General features: G+C 46.7%; 1 protein-coding gene across 2 annotated transcripts; it reads left to right on the plus strand.

Annotated features, from left to right (window-relative positions):
• Positions 1–2,009: 2,009 nt before the first annotated feature.
• Positions 2,010–20,886, plus strand: RRM2B (ribonucleotide reductase regulatory TP53 inducible subunit M2B). Of its 2 annotated transcripts, XM_075743587.1 has the most exons (10): positions 2,010–2,286; positions 6,929–7,084; positions 8,517–8,585; positions 8,752–8,868; positions 9,833–9,966; positions 11,050–11,144; positions 13,528–13,661; positions 16,785–16,889; positions 17,993–18,106; positions 18,597–20,886. In XM_075743587.1, exons 1-10 carry the CDS (start codon positions 2,233–2,235, stop codon positions 18,747–18,749), a joined length of 1,131 nt encoding a protein of 376 aa, XP_075599702.1. In that variant the 5' UTR covers positions 2,010–2,232; the 3' UTR covers positions 18,750–20,886. The 2 variants fall into 2 exon arrangements, with proteins under 2 accessions (XP_075599702.1, XP_075599703.1); XM_075743588.1 differs by lacking the exon at positions 8,517–8,585 and having other exon boundaries at positions 2,152–2,286.
• The last annotated feature ends 367 nt before the right edge of the window (positions 20,887–21,253 follow it).

A 21,253-nucleotide genomic window follows, 5' to 3' on the forward strand; every position in this document is an offset into this window, starting at 1 on the left:
TCTGCATTACACACCCCAGTGTAATTTGTCGATGTTAATGAGTCAGTTGGGTTTGCTCTACATCAATCAGTGTTCCTCTAATTGTTTGCTCTGGACAGAAAAATGGAATCCCTGATACTTGGTACGCCAGCGAGTGGAGCTGTTGTTGGATGTGAATATTAAGCAACTTGTATGGGTAACTCTGGGTAATAAAACTTGAAGGCTGACTGAAAGAGGAGTAATCAGGTAACAGCAGATGTTGTTAGTGTAAAACCACCTTTTCTCCTGTGCTGTTTGCGTGTTTCTGGTGTGCTGTTTAGTAACTTGCTACTTGGGCATGCGTTTCTGCTCCTCAGGAAACTCAATGTAAGTAAACCAAAGCTGTTCTCATGCTTAGGACCAGCATGGTCACCCATGCTGCACAGGTCTTGCCACTGAACTTTCCTCAGCCCCTGCCCTGGTGAGGCTTGAGCTTCTCTCACAAGGTGTAAAAAAGCTGCAGGAGGCAGACATGGACTGGAGGAGCCCAGCTGGTCTGGCTTCCTCTTCCCATGCTTGGGAAACAGGGAGAGCAGAGGTCTCAGTCACTCTGTGGCAGCCAGGTGCCTTTAAAAAAAAAATCTGAAATTATTAATGACAGAGAACTAACAAAACTGAAGGTTACCTTTCTGGAAAAGGATACCAGCATCCCTCACAGCCCCTACCTGTGCACTATGTACCTTCCCTGGCTGCGGGGCAGGTAGTGACAGGACAAGGGGTATTGGCCTTTAAGCTGAAGGAAGGTAGACTTAGATTAGGTATGAGGAAGAAATTAATTTTAGAGTGGTGAGGCACTGGAACAGGTTGTCTAGAGAAGCTGTGGATGCCCCCTCCCTGGAAGTGTTCAAGGCCAGGTTGGATGGGGCTTTGGGCAACCTGGTCTAATAGAGGGTGTCCCTGCCCATGGCAGGGGGGTTGGAACTAGATGATCTTTGAGGTCCCTTCCAACCCAAACTGTTCTATGATTCTGTGTTTGGCCATTGCTTGGACTGGGAAGCACTGGGCAGCGATCACACGGATGGTGAACAGGGTCTATGGACTTGTGTCTGCTGAGGAACACCAGGCCTCCAGGTGGTCCTCCTGCTCTTCGTGAAGGGACTACCCTGGGCTTTGGGCATTTCTCTTGGCCTCTAAGGCATAGTTCAGTCCTGCTCATGTGCTGTGCCTGTCTTGGTTCTCATAAACTCACTGGTGTTTGCTTTCAGATTTGTGTCTTTGATTTCACGTCTTCCTTCCAAACCAGGCTGTACCTGTTGGGTGAGACTTTTCTTCTCTTATTCCTATGGACTATTAGATTGTTTTGGTAAATGACCCACATGTCACGGGAAAGGGGCCTGAGGGTCTGGCCAGCTTTGGGATGAGGAAGGAAGAGGAAACCACTGAACCCTGAAGGTTCCCAGCTCTGCATGAAATCTCTCTGCCTGCAAGAAGTGACAGAAACAAATGCCAGCAGGACTTTCTCTCAGTGACTGTACTCACAGGCCCCTGCCAGCACCTCCAAGCTCTACACCCGTGTCTGTTGCGCAATTACTGGAGGGTGATTGGAGGTCTAGATTAGCTCAGGATGGATTAAAAAAGACTTTTTTTTTTTTCCTCAGATAGGTTGCTTTTCCCTGTACACTTTTAGAGTGCCCACCTCTACCCTGTAGCAGACACTCCAGGTTATGTCTCAGTGACAGCTACCACTACTATCTTCAACTCTGTGCCCACTCTTCACCAAATATTTGTCACAAAGCAGTTAAGTCCCTCCAGTAGTTCATCTGCCATTATAATTTTTCAGAGGGTTGTCTTGGATTTTATCCTAATTTGGGGTGGTCGTATTTTTTTGTTGTTTTTTTAATTTTTTTCCTTACACAGTAAGACCATGGATGGTCTGGGTACCCGCCCTCAGTTTTCTGTCTCCACCCGTCTCGCCAGCGGTGGAGGCCCGAAGACCAGGGCAAGCAAGCACAGAGCTGCGTGCGTCGGTTGCCCCCTTAGACCGGGTCCAAGCACCCGGTCTTTTCCCTGCTCTCGCTGGAGACCGGGTTCCTCAACTACTTTCGCCGCCCCGTGCCCAACCGTGCGGGGCCGCGGCCGCACTCAGGCCGCGCCCAGGCGCTGCCGCTGGGCCCGGGGCCGCCGCCGTTGTTCCCCCGCCCCGCGGAGGAGGAGCGGCCGCGGCCGTTCCCCTTCAACTGCCACCGCCCCTTCGCGGCCCAGTCGCCGCCGGCCATGGGCGAGAGCCGGGGGCGAGCGGCCCTGCAGGAGGCGGCCGAGGCGGAGCGGGTAAGGCCAGGGCCGGGGCGGTGGGACCCCGCGTCGGGCGTCCCGGGCGCGCAGTCGCTGCCGCCCGGCGGGGGTCACCGGCCCGAGGGGACCGGCCCGCCGCCCGGGAGAGGCGCCGTGGCCGTGCGAGTGTCTCCGAGAGGCAGCGCGGGCGGCGGCAGTGCAGCCCTGCCCGCCCCTGTCGCATCCCCGGCCTTGCAGGAACCTGCCCGGCCGGGCCCTGCCCGAGCCGCCGGCTCTATCCGGGCGCCGCGGCCACCGGTACCGCTCGGCTGCCGGCAGCTGCTGCTGCCTCCTCGCCTGGCCAAGTTTGCCCCGGGGAGTGTGGCGCTGTCACGGAGGGGTCCCGGCCACCCCGGCCCTGGTGGCTTCACCCCGCTCGCCCTGGGGATCTACTGACACGGCGCTTCGGACAGCCCTTGAAAGGGCTCAGGGTCGCCCTCGCGTACTCGTCCCGCTTGGGCTCGGGAGGGTCGTACCCTCTGCAGACCGTGACCGCGGGAAGCAGAAAACGTCCGGACGGTGAATAGAGTCAGGCAGGACTGGGGCCCCGGTCTCAACCAGGCCTGGGGGCCCTGGCACTCCGAGCTCAGGGCAGAGGCGCTGCAGAGCCTTGTGCTGCGGAGGTCTGAGCTGATGGAGCTGTGCCTGCCTGGAGCTGGGCAGGCAGAGCTTGTATACTCTGCCCGAGCTGCCATGGAGGCAGGCCTGGGTGGTGGCAGGTGGTCCTGGCTTCCCGACCCCTGTGGACCAGGGATCTGCCCTGGGGAGCATCTGAGCTCCGTTCTGGGTTCTCCCCAGCACGACCTTGTGAAGCCAGGCCGAGGTGTGCAAGGGAAAAGGATCTTTACAGCAGAGAAACCCGTGGTCTTCCCAAACCTTTTCGTCTCAGCAGTAATCAAGTTCCCAGAACTGGGGTATGCTGTGTTAAATACAAGCCTAAAAAACCCATTCGTGTTTCCCTCTGTGAACAGCGGCGTGCTGTACCCACAACGAAGAGGTGCTCACTCTGGCCTGCCAGAGGCAGACAGTAGTGCTGTGCTCTTCCCTTCGGGCATGCAGAACCAGCCGCTGTGTGGTGGAAGCGGTCTCTCCCGGGAATGCCAGCCATCTTCCCAGTCTCACCGCTGACATGGCCTGCAGTGCCCAGGGCTGGCCCAAAGCCTGTGAGAGACTGTGGGATGCACGTGCAGCCTCTTACCGGGGTGCAGAAGGACTCATGGCCACATAAGATGATGTGGTGTGTGCCACGGCGCAGTGCCAGCTCTGCCAGTGCCTTTCATTTTTTTTCCTTGGCTACAACTGATCCAGGCCATGTAGCTGAGACGCTTGCATATGTAGCCCAACAGCTATTGCTGTGGGGTGCGCGTTGTACATGTGTATAGATATACTTTAGTTGTTTCCTAGTTTGCTAAATTTGAAATCCATGGAAAGAGCTTCAGTACCACTAGGCAGTCTTTCTTGTCTGTTGGGTTTATTGTCATCACCAGAAGAGTTTATCTGTAACAGTTGAAGAATAACTGGGATATGACATACCCATAGTGTGTCCAGCAAAGGGTTGATGGTTGAGAGACTGGAATATCCACCGCATGAAGAGAGGGTGAGAGAGCTGGGGCTGTTCAACCCGGAGAAGAGAAGTCTCCGGGGGATCTCAGCTGTGTGTGGAAATACCTGATGAAAGGGAATAAAGGAGATGGAGCCAGGCTTTTCTCAGCGGTGCCCCGTGATGGGACCAGCAGCAATGGGCACACACCGAAACACAGGAGGTTCCATTTACACACCAGAAAGCATTTCCTTATTGTGAAGGTGGCACAGGTTGCTCAGAGAGGTTATGGAGTCCATCCTTGGAGATACTCAAGCCTTGGCTGGACATGGTCCTAGGCAGCCTGCTGTGGCTGACCCTGCTGGAGCAGGGGGTTGGGTTGTGCCTGCCAGCTTCAGCTTTTCTATGCATGTGGCTCCTGCTGTCTGAGGAGAAAATGTCAGGTTCTGACTATAAACTGAATAACCTTCGTTATTTTGGTGAGCGTTGACTGTTCTATGCACCATTTTGGGATTAAGAAAAGGATCCGGGGTGCAGAGGGGAAGCAGGCGGTCTGTTGGCTTAGTGACTGTTACCTTTTTCAGCTCCTCATACCACTGCTGGTGCCCCCGGTGCCAGGGAGGCAGGGCTGGGAGGGTTGCGCTCCTTCAGTGCAAGAAGGTGGCTGCTCTGAAGCCCTGGCAGCGGTCAGAGTGTGTCATGCATCCGAAATTGAATTAGAGGAGGATCTTCCCTGAATTTTCAGCTGAGTTGTACCAAGACATGTACTGCGTTAATAAACAGGTTAGGTAAAGAGTATTACTCTGATAAAACTTTGGTTAAGAGGAATGGAACCTGAAATGGAGAGAGAGAGGACTGTCTTGTAGCCAGGAGCTGCCTGCCTGCCAGCTTGGAAATGGAGCCTGCCTGTGAAACTCTCTCCACCCCAGAAGGGGTTAGAGGAGGTGGGTTGAGGGGGAGGTTCCAGTATGGTGTAGTCTCTGTGGGCTGACCCTTTTTTTTAATTAAAAAAAAAACCCTCCACCTTTTTTAAAAAAACTTGTACCATTTTCCAGTTCTGTGTGATGGTCCTTCTCAGATGTCTGAGTCTTTGGCTCCTGGAAGCCATCCTTCTGCTCTCCTGCCATCAGGGCTCTCCAGAGCATACATGCTGCTTCGTGGGCCTTTTCTTCTTCTCTTCTCGTCTTCCTGTCTTACTGTGCACTGAGAGTATTTCTGGCATGTTGACCCATCTCTGGCCTGCAGCATGGCAGCTGTTAAAGGCCATTGGAAAAATGACAAGTGCTCCTTGTCTCAGTGCTGGTCTCCAGTTTTCCTGCCATACTAGAACCTCTGCTCGTCCTGTGCTCCACTTCACTTTTGTACACCAGAAGTATTTTCCAAATTATCTCCCTACATTATGGGCCCTTCATGCTGGCTTTTGAATGGCTCAGGAGCATCAACGCTGAGGTTAGTAACTGCTCGTTAGTCCACCTCGTTAGGCTAAAATAAATATTGGGGGTTAGTCCCCAGGCAGTATAGAAGGGGTTTGCTCCTGAAAACACTGCGCTAACAAGGAAGATTTCTGCAGTGTTTCCTTTTTTCAAGGATGTTGGCTGGTATAGAAGCAGATGGAGATGCTGCCTGCGTGGCAGGCCCCGAGAAGGTGTGTGCTAAGGCAGGGTGCTGTCCCCACCACGCCCAAATTCTCCCCTGTGGCACTTCCTGGGGGTTGCTGCAACCATCTCTGCGTCCCGGAAAGTACAAAAGGTTTTGCACTCTCCTGGCATTCAGCAGAGACTCTGCAAGGGGATGCATGGAGATTTGTCTCATATAATTAAGTAATGTTAAAAGATATAATCAGCTGGTAAAATTGTAACCCAGAATGTGCTTCCTGATGCATTTTCTTTGGGGATATGCGGTACACATGCCAGCTATGCAATGTGTGTGTTTCATTTTTGTTTTTTGAATGTGGGTAGAATTATTTGAGGGTGTTTTCCAAACGGAAGCAAAAGATTACTTTTTATTATGTGAGTGGTTACAAGCAGATTGGGTAGGGAAAGGACTTTGGCACCTCCTAGGAGGGTAGAAGCAGTGGTATTCAAAACCTTTTGCTCCCCTTCCCTACTGTATTATATATAATACATCACACACTGCCTGTGGTTAGTTATCCTCTACAGCAGTGTCTGTGGGATCCCAGAACTGACCCAGAAGGAATCCAGCTGGCTAAACTTGTGATCGCTGCAAGTCACCAACACTTCTGGAGAGGCTGCAGTGTGCTGTACTGACAGCTCTTCACCATGGTGGTCTTCAGTAGGCGCTTGGTGACGTGTCTGGCAGGGATGGTGTCCGGTGTGCCTGGGCATTCTCTAGGAGCCTGCACAGAGGGAATGGGGTGGGGATGGGTGACTCCAGGCAGGGGTTTTCCTGCTGCCTGCCGTTGGAATGAGCCACATAGCTTCATATTGGCACTCGAGGGACAGCCTCCAGACCTGCGCTGGTGTGCGGGCTGCCTTCTGCTCACCGCAGGATTGCATACACAGACCTCTGTGCAGAGACTCGTTGTGGCACAAGGTTGTTCCTCTACCAAACGGGATTAGTTGCTGTGATCTGATGGCATTTTTAAGAAAGTCCATGCCAGGCCCAAGTGGCTTGATGTAAAGTGAATGAGTTGGAGGTAACCTGGGCGGTCAGCCTTGCAGAGCCGTGCTGGATATGGGTGGTGGCAGTGCAGTGACCTTGCACGTGCCCCCCCCGCGTGCGGTACCGCGGTATTTGATGTCGTCTCCCGGAGCTGGTTTCCTCCTCGCGCTGCAGAAAGGCTTTCTCTTCGTCGTGCAGGCGTCGGGTGCTTCCTGGCGCCGATGCACCTACGAGGGGGTGGTTGGTGCGAGTGGTGCCGGGTAGAGCCGAGCAGACAGGCAGTGCTGTCACAGCGGCATCAGGAGCACGGATGGAGGGTGAGGGGGCAGGTACCTCAGGGACAGGTAGTGCAACCACCCGAGGGGAGCAGGTGAGTGTCTGCGTGGCATGGGTGGCTGTTGAACCACGTCTTTGGGATATGGGGCAGAGGAGGGAATAAGCAGTGGCAACCTTAACCAGAACTGTCTTTATCTTCAGAGCTCCCCTCCGAGCACTGCTGAAAATGGCTTGGAGCCTCATGAGGAGCCTCTTCTCAGAAAAAATCCCCGCCGATTCGTCATCTTCCCAATCCAGTACCCAGACATATGGAAAATGTATAAACAGGCTCAGGCTTCCTTTTGGACCGCAGAAGAGGTGAGCCCTGGGGTCAGTGGCTTGGCACAAGGTGCTTAGACCGGGGTCCTGGCGCTTCCTAGCCCTGCTCCTGGCTTCTGTGTTGTAAGGGTTGGAGTTAATTGCATTGAACATGAGGTGCCTGCACTAGAGCAGGACTCCCTTCATGGATGGTGGAAAGAAAGCTGCTTCCATAGGAAAATTCAGCAGAGCTGGTTTAGGTGTTTGGTTTAGGACAAGGTGGAATTGTATCCTGGGGCACTTCTCTGGTTGTAGAGGGAGACTAAGTCAGATAGCTCTGATTTGTGGTCAGATAGCTCCTACCCTGCTGTGGTCTCTGTACCTGCAGCTAACTCCTTGTCCATGTAAGATGTTCTGGGCAATTTCATGTGAATGCTCTTCTTTAATATTAGGCACCTATTTTCCAGAAATATGGTGATAATAATCAGGGACACTTGCTAAAAATGCTTCTAATTGACTTCTTATTGCTCTGGTTAGGTGCTCACCCCATGTTATAATGCAAGCTGTAAGTTAGGACATCTCATTTTCCCCAGGCTGCTGGTTAGCCAGGCCTGAGCAGTACTCAGGTCGCTGCACTTCAGCAGCAGAGGCTTCTGAACACTGCACTGATCAGGAGAGATTACCTGCCAGCTGAGGTGGTTGTTCCAAATCAAAGCTTCTACAGCCTTTGCTCATTTGCGAGCAGTCATCTGCAGTTGCAGAGGAGTGAGCCGAAAGCACTGGCAGGCTTTAAATAGGCCAGAAAGCATCCTGAGATGGCAAGGAGCAGCTGTCCATAGAAGTGCTATTCCATTGCCTGCCTGGGAGGCTTGCTGCCCTGTCTAAGCAGAGGTTGATTTAAGCCATTAAAGAACAGGCATTTAAACTCCTGCCTGATCAGCGTTGCCCCTTTACTGTGTTACTGGTTCCTTCTTATCATACCATCCTACCATCTGTTGGTGCGTTTCCAACTGAACTGGAAAGTTAACTGTAAAACTGGTTTGTGTGTGTATGTGTTTATATACGCATATATGTTTTTAGGCCTCTCTGTATTTTTCACATCTGGCTTTACTTAACTGCTGCTGTGGTTCAGAAATCCCTCCAAATAAATAAACAAGCAAACAAAAAAGGCCTGTGCAAAGGAAGTTGTGGTTTTGTACCGTGGCTAGAGTTCAGTCTGGTAGATGAGAGCAGTTGCACAGCCTTTGCCCCAAGCTGTGCTTTGGAGGGATGGAGGCTGAACACCTGCCAAAGGCAAAAGTCCCCTCAGTCCATCTTTTGGCACACCTGGGTATAGGTTTCTTGCAGCATCAGCATTTATTTCAAGTAGAGTTTAAGTGTCTCAGAGTGAGCTCTGTTTATTGGTGCATGTTCATACTCGTGACAAGAAGATACCAATGCTTTTCAAAATCTGATTTGTTTATAATTCAATAGACACTGATTTTTATTCCAGATTACAAAAGTGAAAATTGCAAAGCAAACACGTGATGTTACCATTGCAGAGGGAGACAGCAGTACTGCAGTATGTCTGTTGTACTTTACATTCACATTTATTTAAATTCACTGCATGCAAAGACTGGAAGGCAAACACCAAAACTCTGCCTCAGTCATTTGACTAGGCTGTTCCTGTTCTTACAGAATGAAAAACTCAAACCAGCAGTAATGTTTTTCTTTTTTCTTTTCATTAGGTTGATTTGTCAAAGGACCTTCCTCATTGGAACAAGCTGAAAGCAGATGAAAAATACTTTATCTCTCATGTTCTGGCTTTTTTTGCAGCCAGCGATGGAATTGTAAATGAAAACTTGGTGAGAAAGCTTTACAGAGGGCTTGAATACTTATTCATGTTATTGGCTATTGGCTTTTCATTTTGGTTTTCTCACTTTAATGCATAAGTTTATTAAATGTGTACTTTTTTTTTTTTTCTTCCCATCACCTCACCTTTGCCAAAGGGAATAAGCAGCTGCTTCTGCTGGGCCAGTGTCTGAGTTAAACTGGGTCAACTGTGGTCAGTAAGACTCCAAATCACATCACTCTTGGACACAGTTTTTAAGCTCAGCCTTCTGCCTGGCTGTGTTGATCTGCATTTCTCAAAGAATTAATAGAACCTCACAGTTCTTCACGTACTTGAGTTAGATGAGAAGTAGGGAGGGATTGTGCTGTGCCATGCTCTGTGTTCTTCATTTTGGTAAAACCCATTTTGCTCTCGCTGAATGGCATCCTAGAATCTTTCAGGGCTGCAGGTGGGTGCTGCTAAAAAGGTGGGGAAATCTTTCTCCTGAAATCAGAAATTCTGGACTGCAGAATGTCTCACTGCAGGTTATTAGTGATACCTGATTGCACATGCCCATTTTAGACCTTGAATGTCTGTAACATGTAGAATATGTCATAGTATATGTGTATATCTTGCATGAACTCTTACATAATACTGTTTAGTTTTTTTAATGATGAACATAAAATCTGAGGCTTTGTTCAATATGAAGTTTTTACTGTTGCAGTATTTTGCTGCTCTCCTCCTGTATACTTGTGCTGTCATGCTTCACTGCAGTTCTCTATCCAATATGCACAGCAGATGTATTTACTTCTAGGTAACTTGCTTATTTTCTTCTGCACCACACCGATCCTATTGATATATCTGTTAATCAAGTAGGGCAGAACTGCTCCCATCCTTTCTCTGTGGCAGAGGTCTATTGTGTCTCCTATTAAGCTTAGAGTACTGTCACCCAGGACTGGTTTTACTGTACTCATTGCCATGCTTTTTGGTTTTGGTAGGTGGCGCGTTTTAGTCAGGAGGTGCAGGTCCCAGAAGCTCGTTGTTTCTATGGCTTTCAGATTCTCATTGAGAATGTTCACTCGGAGATGTACAGCTTGCTCATAGACACCTACATCAAAGATCCTGAGAAAAGGTAAACCTCTGGATGGGTTACAGAACTATGGGGAATCTGTTACCTCGTCCTGTTCAGCAGCAGCTGTCTTTGTTTCACACTGACTTATTGGGGGAGTTGGGGATAGTTCCTTAAAGCTTTCTAAGCCTGTGTGCCTGACCCCCAAAACGGAGATAAGTATTACTGACCAAAAAGGGTGTCAGAAGGTTAGTTAGTATTTGTATAAATATTTGATTGCAGGAAGCACAGACTATGTGAAATTTTGTTAAAGATTCAACAAGCTCCTTGTGGTTATTGTGCTCCTGAGGTGCTTGCTGTCACATCAGCACAGGATCTGCCTTGGGAAATTGTGTATTTGTGATCCAACTGATGTTTGTAACACACACTAATCAACGTATTGCATCCTTTCAGCTTTTTTGCTGTTGGTGCTTTTTCATACAGCTTGAACTGCTTATTTTTAAAGTATTGGGTTCTTTGGAGAGCCTCATCACCTTTGTTGTCTGGAGAACTTCCTAGTCCAAATAATACATTTGAAAATAAGTACTTTACCTCAGAGACTCCACCATGATGATGGTCAGGCAGAGCTTGTTTTCCCGTGATGGCATCCTATGTGGTGATAGTGGAAGGACTGCAAGCTTTCCTTTCAGATATTTAGTGTGGGATCGGAGCCTGTGCTCCTGGGAGTTGTCCAGTTTCTTTTGTGGAGTTGGGCAAGATGAGGTTTAGCTCGGTGGGTAGGAAGTGGCTGCCATCTGGCTTGAAGTCTGAGAGGCAGCATGGTCTGGTGGGTGGGCACTCCTGGGATGGGACACTCAAGTTCACTGCCCATCTCTGCAGCTCACCTCCTCTGAGACCTTGGGTTTGTTGCTTTCTGCACATCTGCCTCCCTGTGCCCTTGCTATCAGAGATCATCACCCCTTTGGGCTCGAACGGTCCCTTCCTTGGGTTAGTTCAAGGCCTGGCGTAATGGGTTCCTCTGGCTGGTGGAGTCAGTAGGGACAACCAGGGCAGATTTACATGAATCACTTCTTATCATTTTGATGTTTTCTCTTTGTTTTGTTGTTGTTGTTATTGTTGTTGTTTGTTGGTTTTTTTTTTCTATAGGGATTTCTTATTTAATGCTATTGAAACAATGCCTTGTGTCAAGAAGAAAGCAGACTGGGCTCTGAAGTGGATTGAAGACAGAGAATCCACTTTTGGTGTGTAGCTTCTTAAAAACTTGTTTCTGTTGCACATGTGACAAACTAATCTTCTGGGAGTGAGCTGCATCCCTAGAACGTGAAATGAAATTCTCCATGGATGACATAGTGGCTTGTGGGTCTCTGGCTTAACTAAAGAACTAGAAGCAACTTCTGGTGAGGATGTATGTTTTTATCTTCAGCTAAAGCAATATAGTAATGGTAGTGCCCACTAGAATCACGTTATGAAAAACGCTTGTGGCTTTCTCTGTCTTCTTTTGTCTTTATACCAAACCCCCCTAATTTCTTCAGTTTTTGCATGTAGACCTTGTTTTCTAGGAGTTCTGATTATTTCTTCCAGTTGGCTCCTATTTTGTACTCCAGTGTTGAGAACTGGGCAGCCAAAGTCTTGCAAGTCCAGGCTTTTTCTGTGTTTATGTTCATATAGACAAATTTCTGTGTGATGTTAGCCTTTTTTTTTGTAACAGCATGACTGAGTCGGAGCAAAAAAAATTCAAGAATCATCTGTTTCTGGTGTTTCTGGTTTGTTGTTGGGACCCAGTTTCTAGCTTCTGTATCTCATTTCAGGGCTGGGACGCTGGCTCAGCTTCCATCAGCATGGTGCAGAGCATCTTTTCCAGCTTACCATGTTGACTCTGAAGGATGTATTGTAGCTGAAATGAATAATGGGCAGACTGGTGAATTTTCTAAACGAAACATCTTCTATACTTAGAGAAAGTGTAGGAGATGGAGAGATTTAGCCAGACAAACAAAAGAAATCTGAATATCATTCTTTTGTAGCATCTGTTTTATTCACAGTTCTTGTTTGAGTGGAATTCTTTTTGGAGCTGTAGATTCTCCTGTCCTGGAGCGTCTTGCTGCCTTCCCAGTCTGGCTTTGCTTGCTGTGTGTGGAGTCTGTTCTGCATCTCCTTCATTCAGCTCCCAGCAGTGTGGTGTGTGCCAAGAGTCAGAAGGTTCCCTAACTCAAAAAGCAACGCTCCCCCCACCGCCTGCCCCCAAACTTCATGCATCCTATCCTAATTTTTGTAAAGTACATTTCTACTCTTCTGTTTCTTCATCTTATTGAGAAAATTTCCAAGTTTAAAACAATTTGGGGCCGAGGTCTTACAGTTACAGATTATGAATTATGGTATATGGAGTGGCTGACTTGCTTGTTTGCTTGGTGTTTCCAGCCAGCTTGGGGACCTGGCCTGCAACCAGGTCTCCCCAGCTTTACTTGGTTTCTTATGTAGAGGGTTCAATTGCGGCATTTTTTTTTGTGGACTCTCAGCCTCAGCATGTGCTAATGTTACATGGTGCTGCTGATGGGCAATTTTTGTTTCAGCATAACTCATTTGTACGATAGCTAGTCAGGTGGAATGCAGTAAAAAACATATCAGTAGTGAGTCTTGTGCTTCATTAAACCTATATTGTATGAGCAGCCTTCCTCCACTCCTCTCTTGAAGTAACCTAGGAGATTTTTAGTGTTGCCAGACAAATTCTTTCCTTAGTAACTTCTCTGATACTTGTAAGTTCGTGTTGATCTTCCTCCTTTTTTCTAACTTGAATTTCTTCAGATGAGCCAGCAGATGGCATTTGCATCTCATAGAGGAAATTGGACATCTGTGGCTATTTTGGGATTATTTTATTCTTTAAACAAAATTCTATGCAGTTCTCACTGGGAAAAGGCACCAGCATTTAATGCAAAAGCTCTTCATGTGAGAATATACCCAAGGATCTTGTGAAGTTGTTTAAAATAGAGTACGTGGAATGACGTGTCTTCACCAAGCAGTCAGATGGTCTTGTAGTCTGAAGAAATACATTCCTGTAGAGAACAGGGAGAACTGGGACCAATAATGCTGTGCTTTCCTTGGATGAAAGGTGGGATAACAGGTGTTATAAATATAAATAGTTATTTGTGTCTTGATAAATTATGTTCTGTGTTCTTCCACTCTTGTAAGAATACAGTTTTATGTAGATTCTCAACAAGCAGAAATTGAGGCGTAGGGATTTTTTTTTTTTCATTTATAGGAGATAGCTCTTTTCTCAGTTTCGTCTATTAGTTACACAGCCATTTTCCTGCCTTTTAGGAGAAGGAGATAAAGGACTACTAATGTCTTGGCCACTGTGGGCAATTACATTCTTTCCCTTGTGACCTGTGGCACAGTGGTACCCTGTGGGTACCCTGGTTCTTCAGTTCTGCTGGGGGTGCCTGTGGTTAAGTGCTGTTGCGTGTGCAGCCCCTGTATGCCTCGGGATCTGCTGAAAGATGTGGTCAGATATAGCACCTGGTACTGCAAAGGGGATTGCTCCTCTCCACATCTGTCACTGATGCAAATGGTGCATCTTGCTGACAAGCAACACTATTTTGTGTCTAACTGAAAACGTGTTATGCTAAACAGGTGAGAGAGTGGTTGCCTTTGCTGCAGTTGAAGGCATCTTCTTTTCGGGTTCCTTTGCTGCTATATTTTGGCTGAAGAAGAGAGGCCTGATGCCTGGACTGACTTTCTCCAATGAACTTATTAGCAGAGATGAGGTAATGTGTCATGTCCTACATACTGTCTGGGAAGAAAAGTGGGTTTCCAGGGGAAGGGCAGAATAATATTCATAAAGATCCTATAGTCTTGCCAGAGCGGCGCATCTCTGGTGGCAGAGAAGGCTGGAGGGAAGGTGAAGAGAGCAGAAAGTAGTGTGTGGGTAGGACACAGTGAAAAAGAGAATCCAGCAGTGAGTAAGGGATGCATTTCTGGGTATGACAGAGCCTTTTTAATGTTGGCAGTGCTGGAGGCCAAGGAGGTGGTAGAAGTCTGAGCAGGTTCTCTGCTAGCCACTGTCAGCAGCAGGGTTTTCCAGGGAAGGTCCACTGTCCTGGCAAGACAGACATCCTGTTTACCTGCCAGGTAACTGCAGGCCACGCTCCCTAGAGCTTCTCCTGCAGTAAGCCTTCTGTGTCTGCTTTAACAGCATGTCCTAGGCAGCACAAAGAGGCTTCCTTTCCCCAGAGCAGTGCCCGACCTGTTTCTGCAGCCTGACAGAGAAGCAGTAACTGCTGATGCGTAGGAAGATTGGAGTCCTGCAAAGGAGCAGGCTATTCCCAGAGTATTTGTAAAAAGGGGAAAGAAGCAGACTTCTAGCTGTAAGTTGCTAATGAACTTAAAACCTAGGTGCTGCTATGTCTCTTAGCAGAAATACCTCTTTTTAAAAGGAGTAAACATAAATATTAGCAATACCCCAATGCATAGTATGATCAAAAAGGTGGACTTTTTGGATTGAAGGGGACATTTCTTTTCCCGTGCCATGAAGGGAGGCGAAGGCCTGGCTGCCCAAGGACTGGTGTGGAATTGCATGGTCCCCAGCTGCAGTGGGGGCTGGCTTGGGCAAGGACTTAGCTGGGACGTGATTCTGAGCCTTGCTCTGCCTTAACTGCTGCAGTCAGGGCCAAGCGGCTGCCCCCATCTGCCCCTAGCTGTGGGTCCCAGAGTTTGCAGACAGCCTTCTGCACCTGCCGCCTGGCCAGCTGCGGCAGGTTGCTGCAGAAGCAGCAGGTATCATTCCTCTCTATGTCCTGGTGTTACTGCACAGTGACAGGATCCCTGCTATAGGTCTGTAGTAGAGGGGAGTGCTTCTTAGCCTAAGATGTGATGTGTCTGAGGGGCTGCGTGTCAGCACACCAAACGTGGCAGGCCACATGCTGACTGGTGCCTTTTCACCGCTTCCTGCACTGCTGCCTGCCAGTTGGCAGCAGTTCCTTATGGCTGGGGCCTGTCTACAGGGCACCACACAACTTGTGGCACTGTCAACACTGGAAAAGCAGAAAGACCAGTTTTGTACGCAGTATAAACAAGGTAGTGGTTTGAACTTAGCAGAGTTGGTCTAAAAGACTGAAGAGTTTTATCATAATGGAAGTAATCTCCATGGATTAGATAAACTGATTTGAAAGGAGGCATTTTTACAAGATGCCTTTTATTTAAAAGACACTTTTGAAGAAAGCGATACGATCAGTAAGCAAAACCAAACAGTTCTTCAGCCTTGACCTTCCTTGTGTCTTCTTGTTTCTGTGAGTCATCGTGAACTGATCCATTCGAGCAAGGAAGTATTTGTTTGTTAGAAGGATCGCTTGCAGGTGAATGAGCCCTAAGTTCCTCTGTACAGCAGTGTAACTGTACTTCTTGGCAGAGTAGAGCACCAAAAGACTGAATTTTTCTTGAGCTCCGCTGGCATAATTCCAACTGCAGAGCTGTTATGAAGGGTAAGGCTTGGTGCACACAGCACCTGCATCGAAAACCAGGAAATGCTGTTACAAAAGCAGTGGCAGTAAAAATAATCCACAATGGAAAACTACACGAGCTGTTTTCTGATGCACCTGAACAGATAAATGGTTACAGCTCAGTATGGTTTTTGAGCTGCAGGCTCTGTTCCCAGGCTGTTCTTCGAGCTGGTCCATCTCTGATTCTTAAAGGTGCAAAGCTGCTGGGAGTATCAGTCAGCAGAGCACACTGGTTCAGGCGAGAAGCCAGGCACGGCCTGTGTCCTGCTGGTGATGTTGCCCTGGACAAGACAGCTAATGCTGTCCCTACAGGGGGAATGTTTCCCAAATTACATTGTTTCAGAGCTGTTTCATGATCTGAAGCACAAGGATTTTGTAGCCTTTCTGGAAAAGTTTTTGCTTCTTGGTTTTGTTTTGACCCTTGTTAACAATAGCACTGGATTGTCTCATAGCCCCTAGTCTGCCAAATCCTTCTGACCAGTTTTCACTCTGGATATACCCTCATGGTGCTTACGGGCTGTAATCACCACCTTGCTGTGGAGAGGAGAGGCAGTAGTACAGTGCTCCTTTAGTCTAGCAGTGGTGGGTAAGGCTGAAGCCAGAGGCTCAAGCTGTAGCCCGGCAAGCTCAAATAAAAACTGAGGCACCTCTTGGAGCAGCTGTCTGGTACCTCCCTCAGACTGCGAGGGATTGCTCATCTTCTGATGTTGTCTTATCCTGCTGGAGGCTTTCCTGGAATGAACACAATATACTGGGCTCTGTGCAGGATAGCTGGGTGAAATGTGAAGATGGGTTGAGTTGGGGCACGGTAGCCTTAAGTATTACAAACCTATGAATGTTGCAGTAGCAAATTCCTCACAGTAACTGTGTTGTGTGGAGAGATGACTTGCTAATCTTGGATTTGGTGACTCTAATCTGAATATTCCTTTCTGAAAACGCTGTGAGGAGAAGCAAGGGAAGAAATGCTACTAAAAGAACTTAAACCAAGTATTTCCATACAGGTATCTTGAACGAGAGAGCAGGTAAACAGTCTATGTTAACTGGCAGGTAGTTTTGCAGGTCTCGATGTAGGAGTCTTTCTGCAAAAGCATCTCTGATGGGAGGCAGGGACCCAGCAGGGCTCCATGTAGGATCCCTCACAGCAGAGCAGCTCTCAAAAATATCTACCTGAGAAACACGTACGCTTAGCGTTATTTCAGCATAGGTGGCATGTGTTTCAGATGTTTCTAACTGGGTTATAAATTAAAAGTGCCCACTACACATGGTAACATTAAGACTGTCAAAGAAGCAGGAAGCTAGGAAGCTTCAGCCTGAATGAGGCTGCCTTAAAGTAAACAAACTATGTGGAGGAGGGAAAACTGACTTTTTTTTTTAATTGTTCTGTTATTTCAGGGTCTACACTGTGATTTTGCTTGTCTGATGTTCCATTATTTAGTGAACAGACCATCAGAAGAGCGAGTCCGTGAGATCATCATTAATGCTGTTGAAATTGAGCAGGTAAGCCTGGCCGTGACAGTGTTGTGGGCAGCGCAGGACCAGTCTTATGTGCAAAAATAAACAAATTAACTTCTAACTTTTGGGATTCCGTATTTGAAACTTTGCTTAGGCCTGGATCCCTGATACATTATACCATCCTTTCCCTCTTCCTTCATGGTGACAATAAGAGTCAGAGACTTTCTGATTCAGTTGTAAAGCCACTGGGAGAAGCTGAAGGTGGCTGCTGGTTTCCACCTTAATAACAGAAAAGGAGAAAGGCTGTCTTATTTAGTATAGAATAGAATAGTTCCAGTTGGAAGGGACCTACAACAATCATCTAGTGCAACTGCAACTGTCTCTTAGAGAAAAGTTTGCTTACCTCTGTTCTTTCAGGATCTTTGTCTGTCCCTGTACTGTATACACATCCCTGCTTGTCCTCAGGAGAAGACAGGGTCTGTTCTGGCCACGTGGACCGTGCTGGGTTCTGACTTTTTCTGAGGTTTCTGTCAGATTCTTTCACACAAAATGCTACCCATCGGCAACTACAAGTTTCTGCATTGCTGAGTGGCAGGATTGTAGTTTACTCTTTCTTTTCTGTTGTCATCTGACTACTGTGATGATGACAAATGTCCCAGCTTTGCCTCACAACACTGACAGATATTGCATCGGTGCCTAAACATATACGTGGCTGGGTTCAGCACTCGTATATCACTATCCTCTCTGATCTGTCCTTCTGTAATGGCTGGAAGCTAAGGAAGATGGAAGATTTCTGGATCTATTTCTGCTCCTGCTAGTATGGTCTGTAGGTTTTATTGAACTTGGAGCTCAAGCTTACACTGAAGATTGGGATCTTGTGGGGGGGCGATGAAAGGCATATGAGAGGGGCAGTAATAAAAATTCTTGTGCTTTTTCCAGAAAAACATGCTAAAAATAAAGGAAGATACAAACAACCACTGAAAACAGAAGGCACTTGTTGAGTTTAGTGATGCAGGCTATTTATTCAGACAACTGTCTGGGGAGCCTGGAAAATCACAAATTGTGTTACTGTGAAACACAGGTGTCTTCTCTCCTTTTCCCTTCTTAAATTTCATTTCTCTAAATGTCATCTGTATTTTAACTTCTAGGAGTTTCTAACAGAGGCATTACCTGTAGGTCTGATTGGAATGAATTGCACTTTGATGAAACAATATATTGAATTTGTCGCAGACCGGTTACTAATGGAGCTTGGGTTCTCAAAGGTAAGAGATGCAATTGCCTGAAATGCTGGCCTGCCAGGACAGCCCAGGAGAGCCGTCAGCACAAAGCACTCTCTTAAATGTACCTGGGAGCAGGTCGTATTTAGTGCTTGCACTTTCTGTGAGTGACAGCCAAAACCACAGCGTTAATATATATGCTTCATTATTTAAAAGAGCAAGAACAATTTAGGCCATTGTTTCCCTTCAGCTGCTCTGCAAGTTTGTAATGGGAAACTTATGCTATGCTCGAGTGCTGTAGTCCTCAAAGGATAATAAGCACCTCGTGCAGGTGAATTTCACCATGGACCAAACTCCTGGGGAGTGACAGTACCGAGTTTGCTTAGATAGGTGTCCAGCACCAGATAGATTCTACACCATATTACAGCAAGGGATGATCTACTTTGAAAGAGTTTGACTGTTTTGTTTGTTGGAGTTTTTTAAAGCATTGTTACCCTATCAGAATCACCAGTGTAATAGTGTTTCCCTTCCCCAGGTCTTTCATGCAGAAAATCCTTTTGATTTCATGGAGAATATTTCTCTAGAAGGAAAAACAAATTTCTTTGAGAAGCGGGTTTCAGAATATCAACGTTTTGCTGTTATGGCAGAAACAATGGACAATGTCTTCACTCTGGATGCAGATTTTTGATAAGTTGGCAAACAAACGGTGACTGGTTCCCTCTCCCCATCTCACTTTCTGCTGTGAAGTTGTCTTCATTTCCTCTCCTGGAACTGGAGTCTACTGGATTTTTTTTCCTGGGTTTTCATGTTGTTTGAGGAGTAAAAATATTTCTGTCATTTAAAAAAAAAAAAGGAGGATCCTTTTTAAAAAATTTATATGGCTTTTTAAAAGGATGACCTTTTTAAGATTCCTTTGACTCATCTGCCATGATTGCTGTCTTTAAAAATGCCCTGGATGCTACTACTTTTTTAAGACTTTGGTAGTGTTTTAAGAAAGCAAACTGCGTATTTACTTCATGTTACGGTATTACAATCTGAAAACCAGATGAGGTATCACTCTATGTATATATGTTGCTATAAATTATTTTCATTATTTCTATTTTCATGTTTATAGATTTGATCTAGAGTAAAAGCTCTTCCCTTTCATCCTGCTGCAGATAGAGTAACAAGCAAATGTGGGAAGACGATAGGGTATGAACTATAAAATCTTATTAAACTTGGGGATACAGTTTGATCTCCCCACTAACCTGGGTTCTGCCTGAAAACGTTTTTACTTTGGTTGCAAACCTGATGGCTGTTGATAGGAGTTTAAATCAAATACATACGATTTTTGTCTTACAGCTGTTATTGAGCAGGTCAGTGAACTTTGAGTGGTCCTTGAAAAGGCAAGCCTGTTAATAGTGGAGAAAAAACACATCCTGTAGTTCTTTGGCTTGTGCTGCCTGTTTTTCCCTGCTTCTCTGAACAAGTGCCTTATTAAGCAGTCTGTAGTTGCACTGAGTTGCAGTCAGCATCTGACACTGGAACAGCCAGCTCTGGGTGTTGTCTGTCTTCCCTCTGTTGTGCTGGGTGATTGATACTCTCCCCTTCTCGGTTTCATTTGTGTGTTGATGGGGCGAGAAGGCATATCATTCCAAGGGATTTTAGCTTGAGGTGCTACAAACATACTACTTGGGTTGTAAGGAAGCACCAGTAATGTATGAAGGTACTTCAAGTTGGGTGTTTAATGTGAATCATTGAAACCATTGTCACAGAAGAGCTTCTGGAGGAAGGTATTAAACCTTTCAAAAGCAAATCTTCAAGTAGTGTGGATTAGCAGCATCTTACAAAGGACTGGTCTTTGGGTTTTGATGTGTTCCAGTGTGTGCCTGGAAACTTTTTTTAATTTCTTGATGTCACATGTAGAGAACAGCAATTGAAGAATGGCTAACATACTGCAGTGGTACTTGGGATGGAAGGGATACTATTCAGTTGTAGGTAGATTATTTGCAAGTAGGTACGCTCATTTTTTTCAAAGATGAAGTGAGTGTACATGAGCTAGACAGAGGGTTCTGCTTTATTAAACCCAAGCATTTTTTCATAATGTTCAACAATTTATTTAAGACCTTATATAAGTCTTTCTTATTGTTGCAAACATCTTGGGCTGCTTTTGATATGCCTGGCATGAGATGAGCTGACAGCCCAGGGATATCAGCGATGGGGCGGTGCAAGTGTTACTTCTTTGCCAGCCCAGATCAGCCATAGCCCTGGGTACCCAAATTCCATGAAATAGGTTCGCTGCCTTAGTGTAGTTCCTAGTGAACAGTTATCCCTGGTGTTAACAATTAGCAGCAAAACTGACTCTTTTTGTTTGGTCTCAGTAAATGATCATGAGAATGTAATGAGCATGGAAACAGGACAGCTTTTTTCCCCTAGAGAAGAGCATGTGTCATGTGCCATAAGGTACTTGGGGAGGGCAGAGGTGGACCTGAAGAAGCTGGAACTGTTGTCCCTCACTAACGTCCTGCAACTGCAAGAGAACTGTGGATTTGGAGAGAAAATCCAGCCCCTTTTGGAAATACTGTGTTGACAGGGGAGAAAATGTTGTAAATGGGTCTGTTGTTGGAAGAATGGAACCTATTTTTATGTCACTAAAAGTACTAAAAAGCATTTGTTTTGAGTGTTGTGAATTATGATGAGAGTGTACAGAATAGGCAAATATGAAACTGCTATGTGCTCAGGTTCTGTAAATGTATATGAGATACCAAAGTGTGGTACAACAGCTCCCACTCCATTTGTGTGTAAAATATGTGTGTAGTTTCAATAAAACTTGAATGTGGAGAGGAGCATGCCTTTGCTAGTTACATGCTTTCTTGTGAAATCCAAAATGATAAAATTGGGCCATGGCAGAGCAAGTCGGTGTTCACAGCTTTTGGGTTGTGGGAGAAAGCTACGAGTGCTCCATACGGTGTCTTGCGCTTTCTGAGCTCTCAACTTGCTGTTTCTTGTTCCTGGGAATGGGAATTGCGGTCTAGGGAGCAAACAATTATTTTTTTTTTTTTCTGGAATTCTCTGGCTCAAGGAGAAATCTCTTGGGAGTCCCTTAGATGCAAAGAAGAAACATTCCAGAAATGTCATTTCGGTGGGTAGTATCTGATATCTGATCCATCAATGGCATTGTGCCCTTGGGTCGGGCACGCTGGCTCTGCCTGG

Source organism: Balearica regulorum, chromosome 2 (genome assembly GCF_011004875.1).
Source record: "Balearica regulorum gibbericeps isolate bBalReg1 chromosome 2, bBalReg1.pri, whole genome shotgun sequence".
In the NCBI taxonomy this organism is placed as follows: domain Eukaryota; kingdom Metazoa; phylum Chordata; class Aves; order Gruiformes; family Gruidae; genus Balearica; species Balearica regulorum.

Excerpts from the sequence above, each read along its gene's own strand:
- RRM2B (XM_075743587.1), top strand. The coding sequence starts at position 2,233 with ATGGGCGAGAGCCGGGGGCGAGCGGCCCTGCAGGAGGCGGCCGAGGCG. Across the intron at positions 8,869-9,832 it reads GAATTGTAAATGAAAACTTG|GTGGCGCGTTTTAGTCAGGA; the intron begins GTGAGAAAGCTT and ends TGGTTTTGGTAG. Across the intron at positions 11,145-13,527 it reads AGACAGAGAATCCACTTTTG|GTGAGAGAGTGGTTGCCTTT; the intron begins GTGTGTAGCTTC and ends TATGCTAAACAG.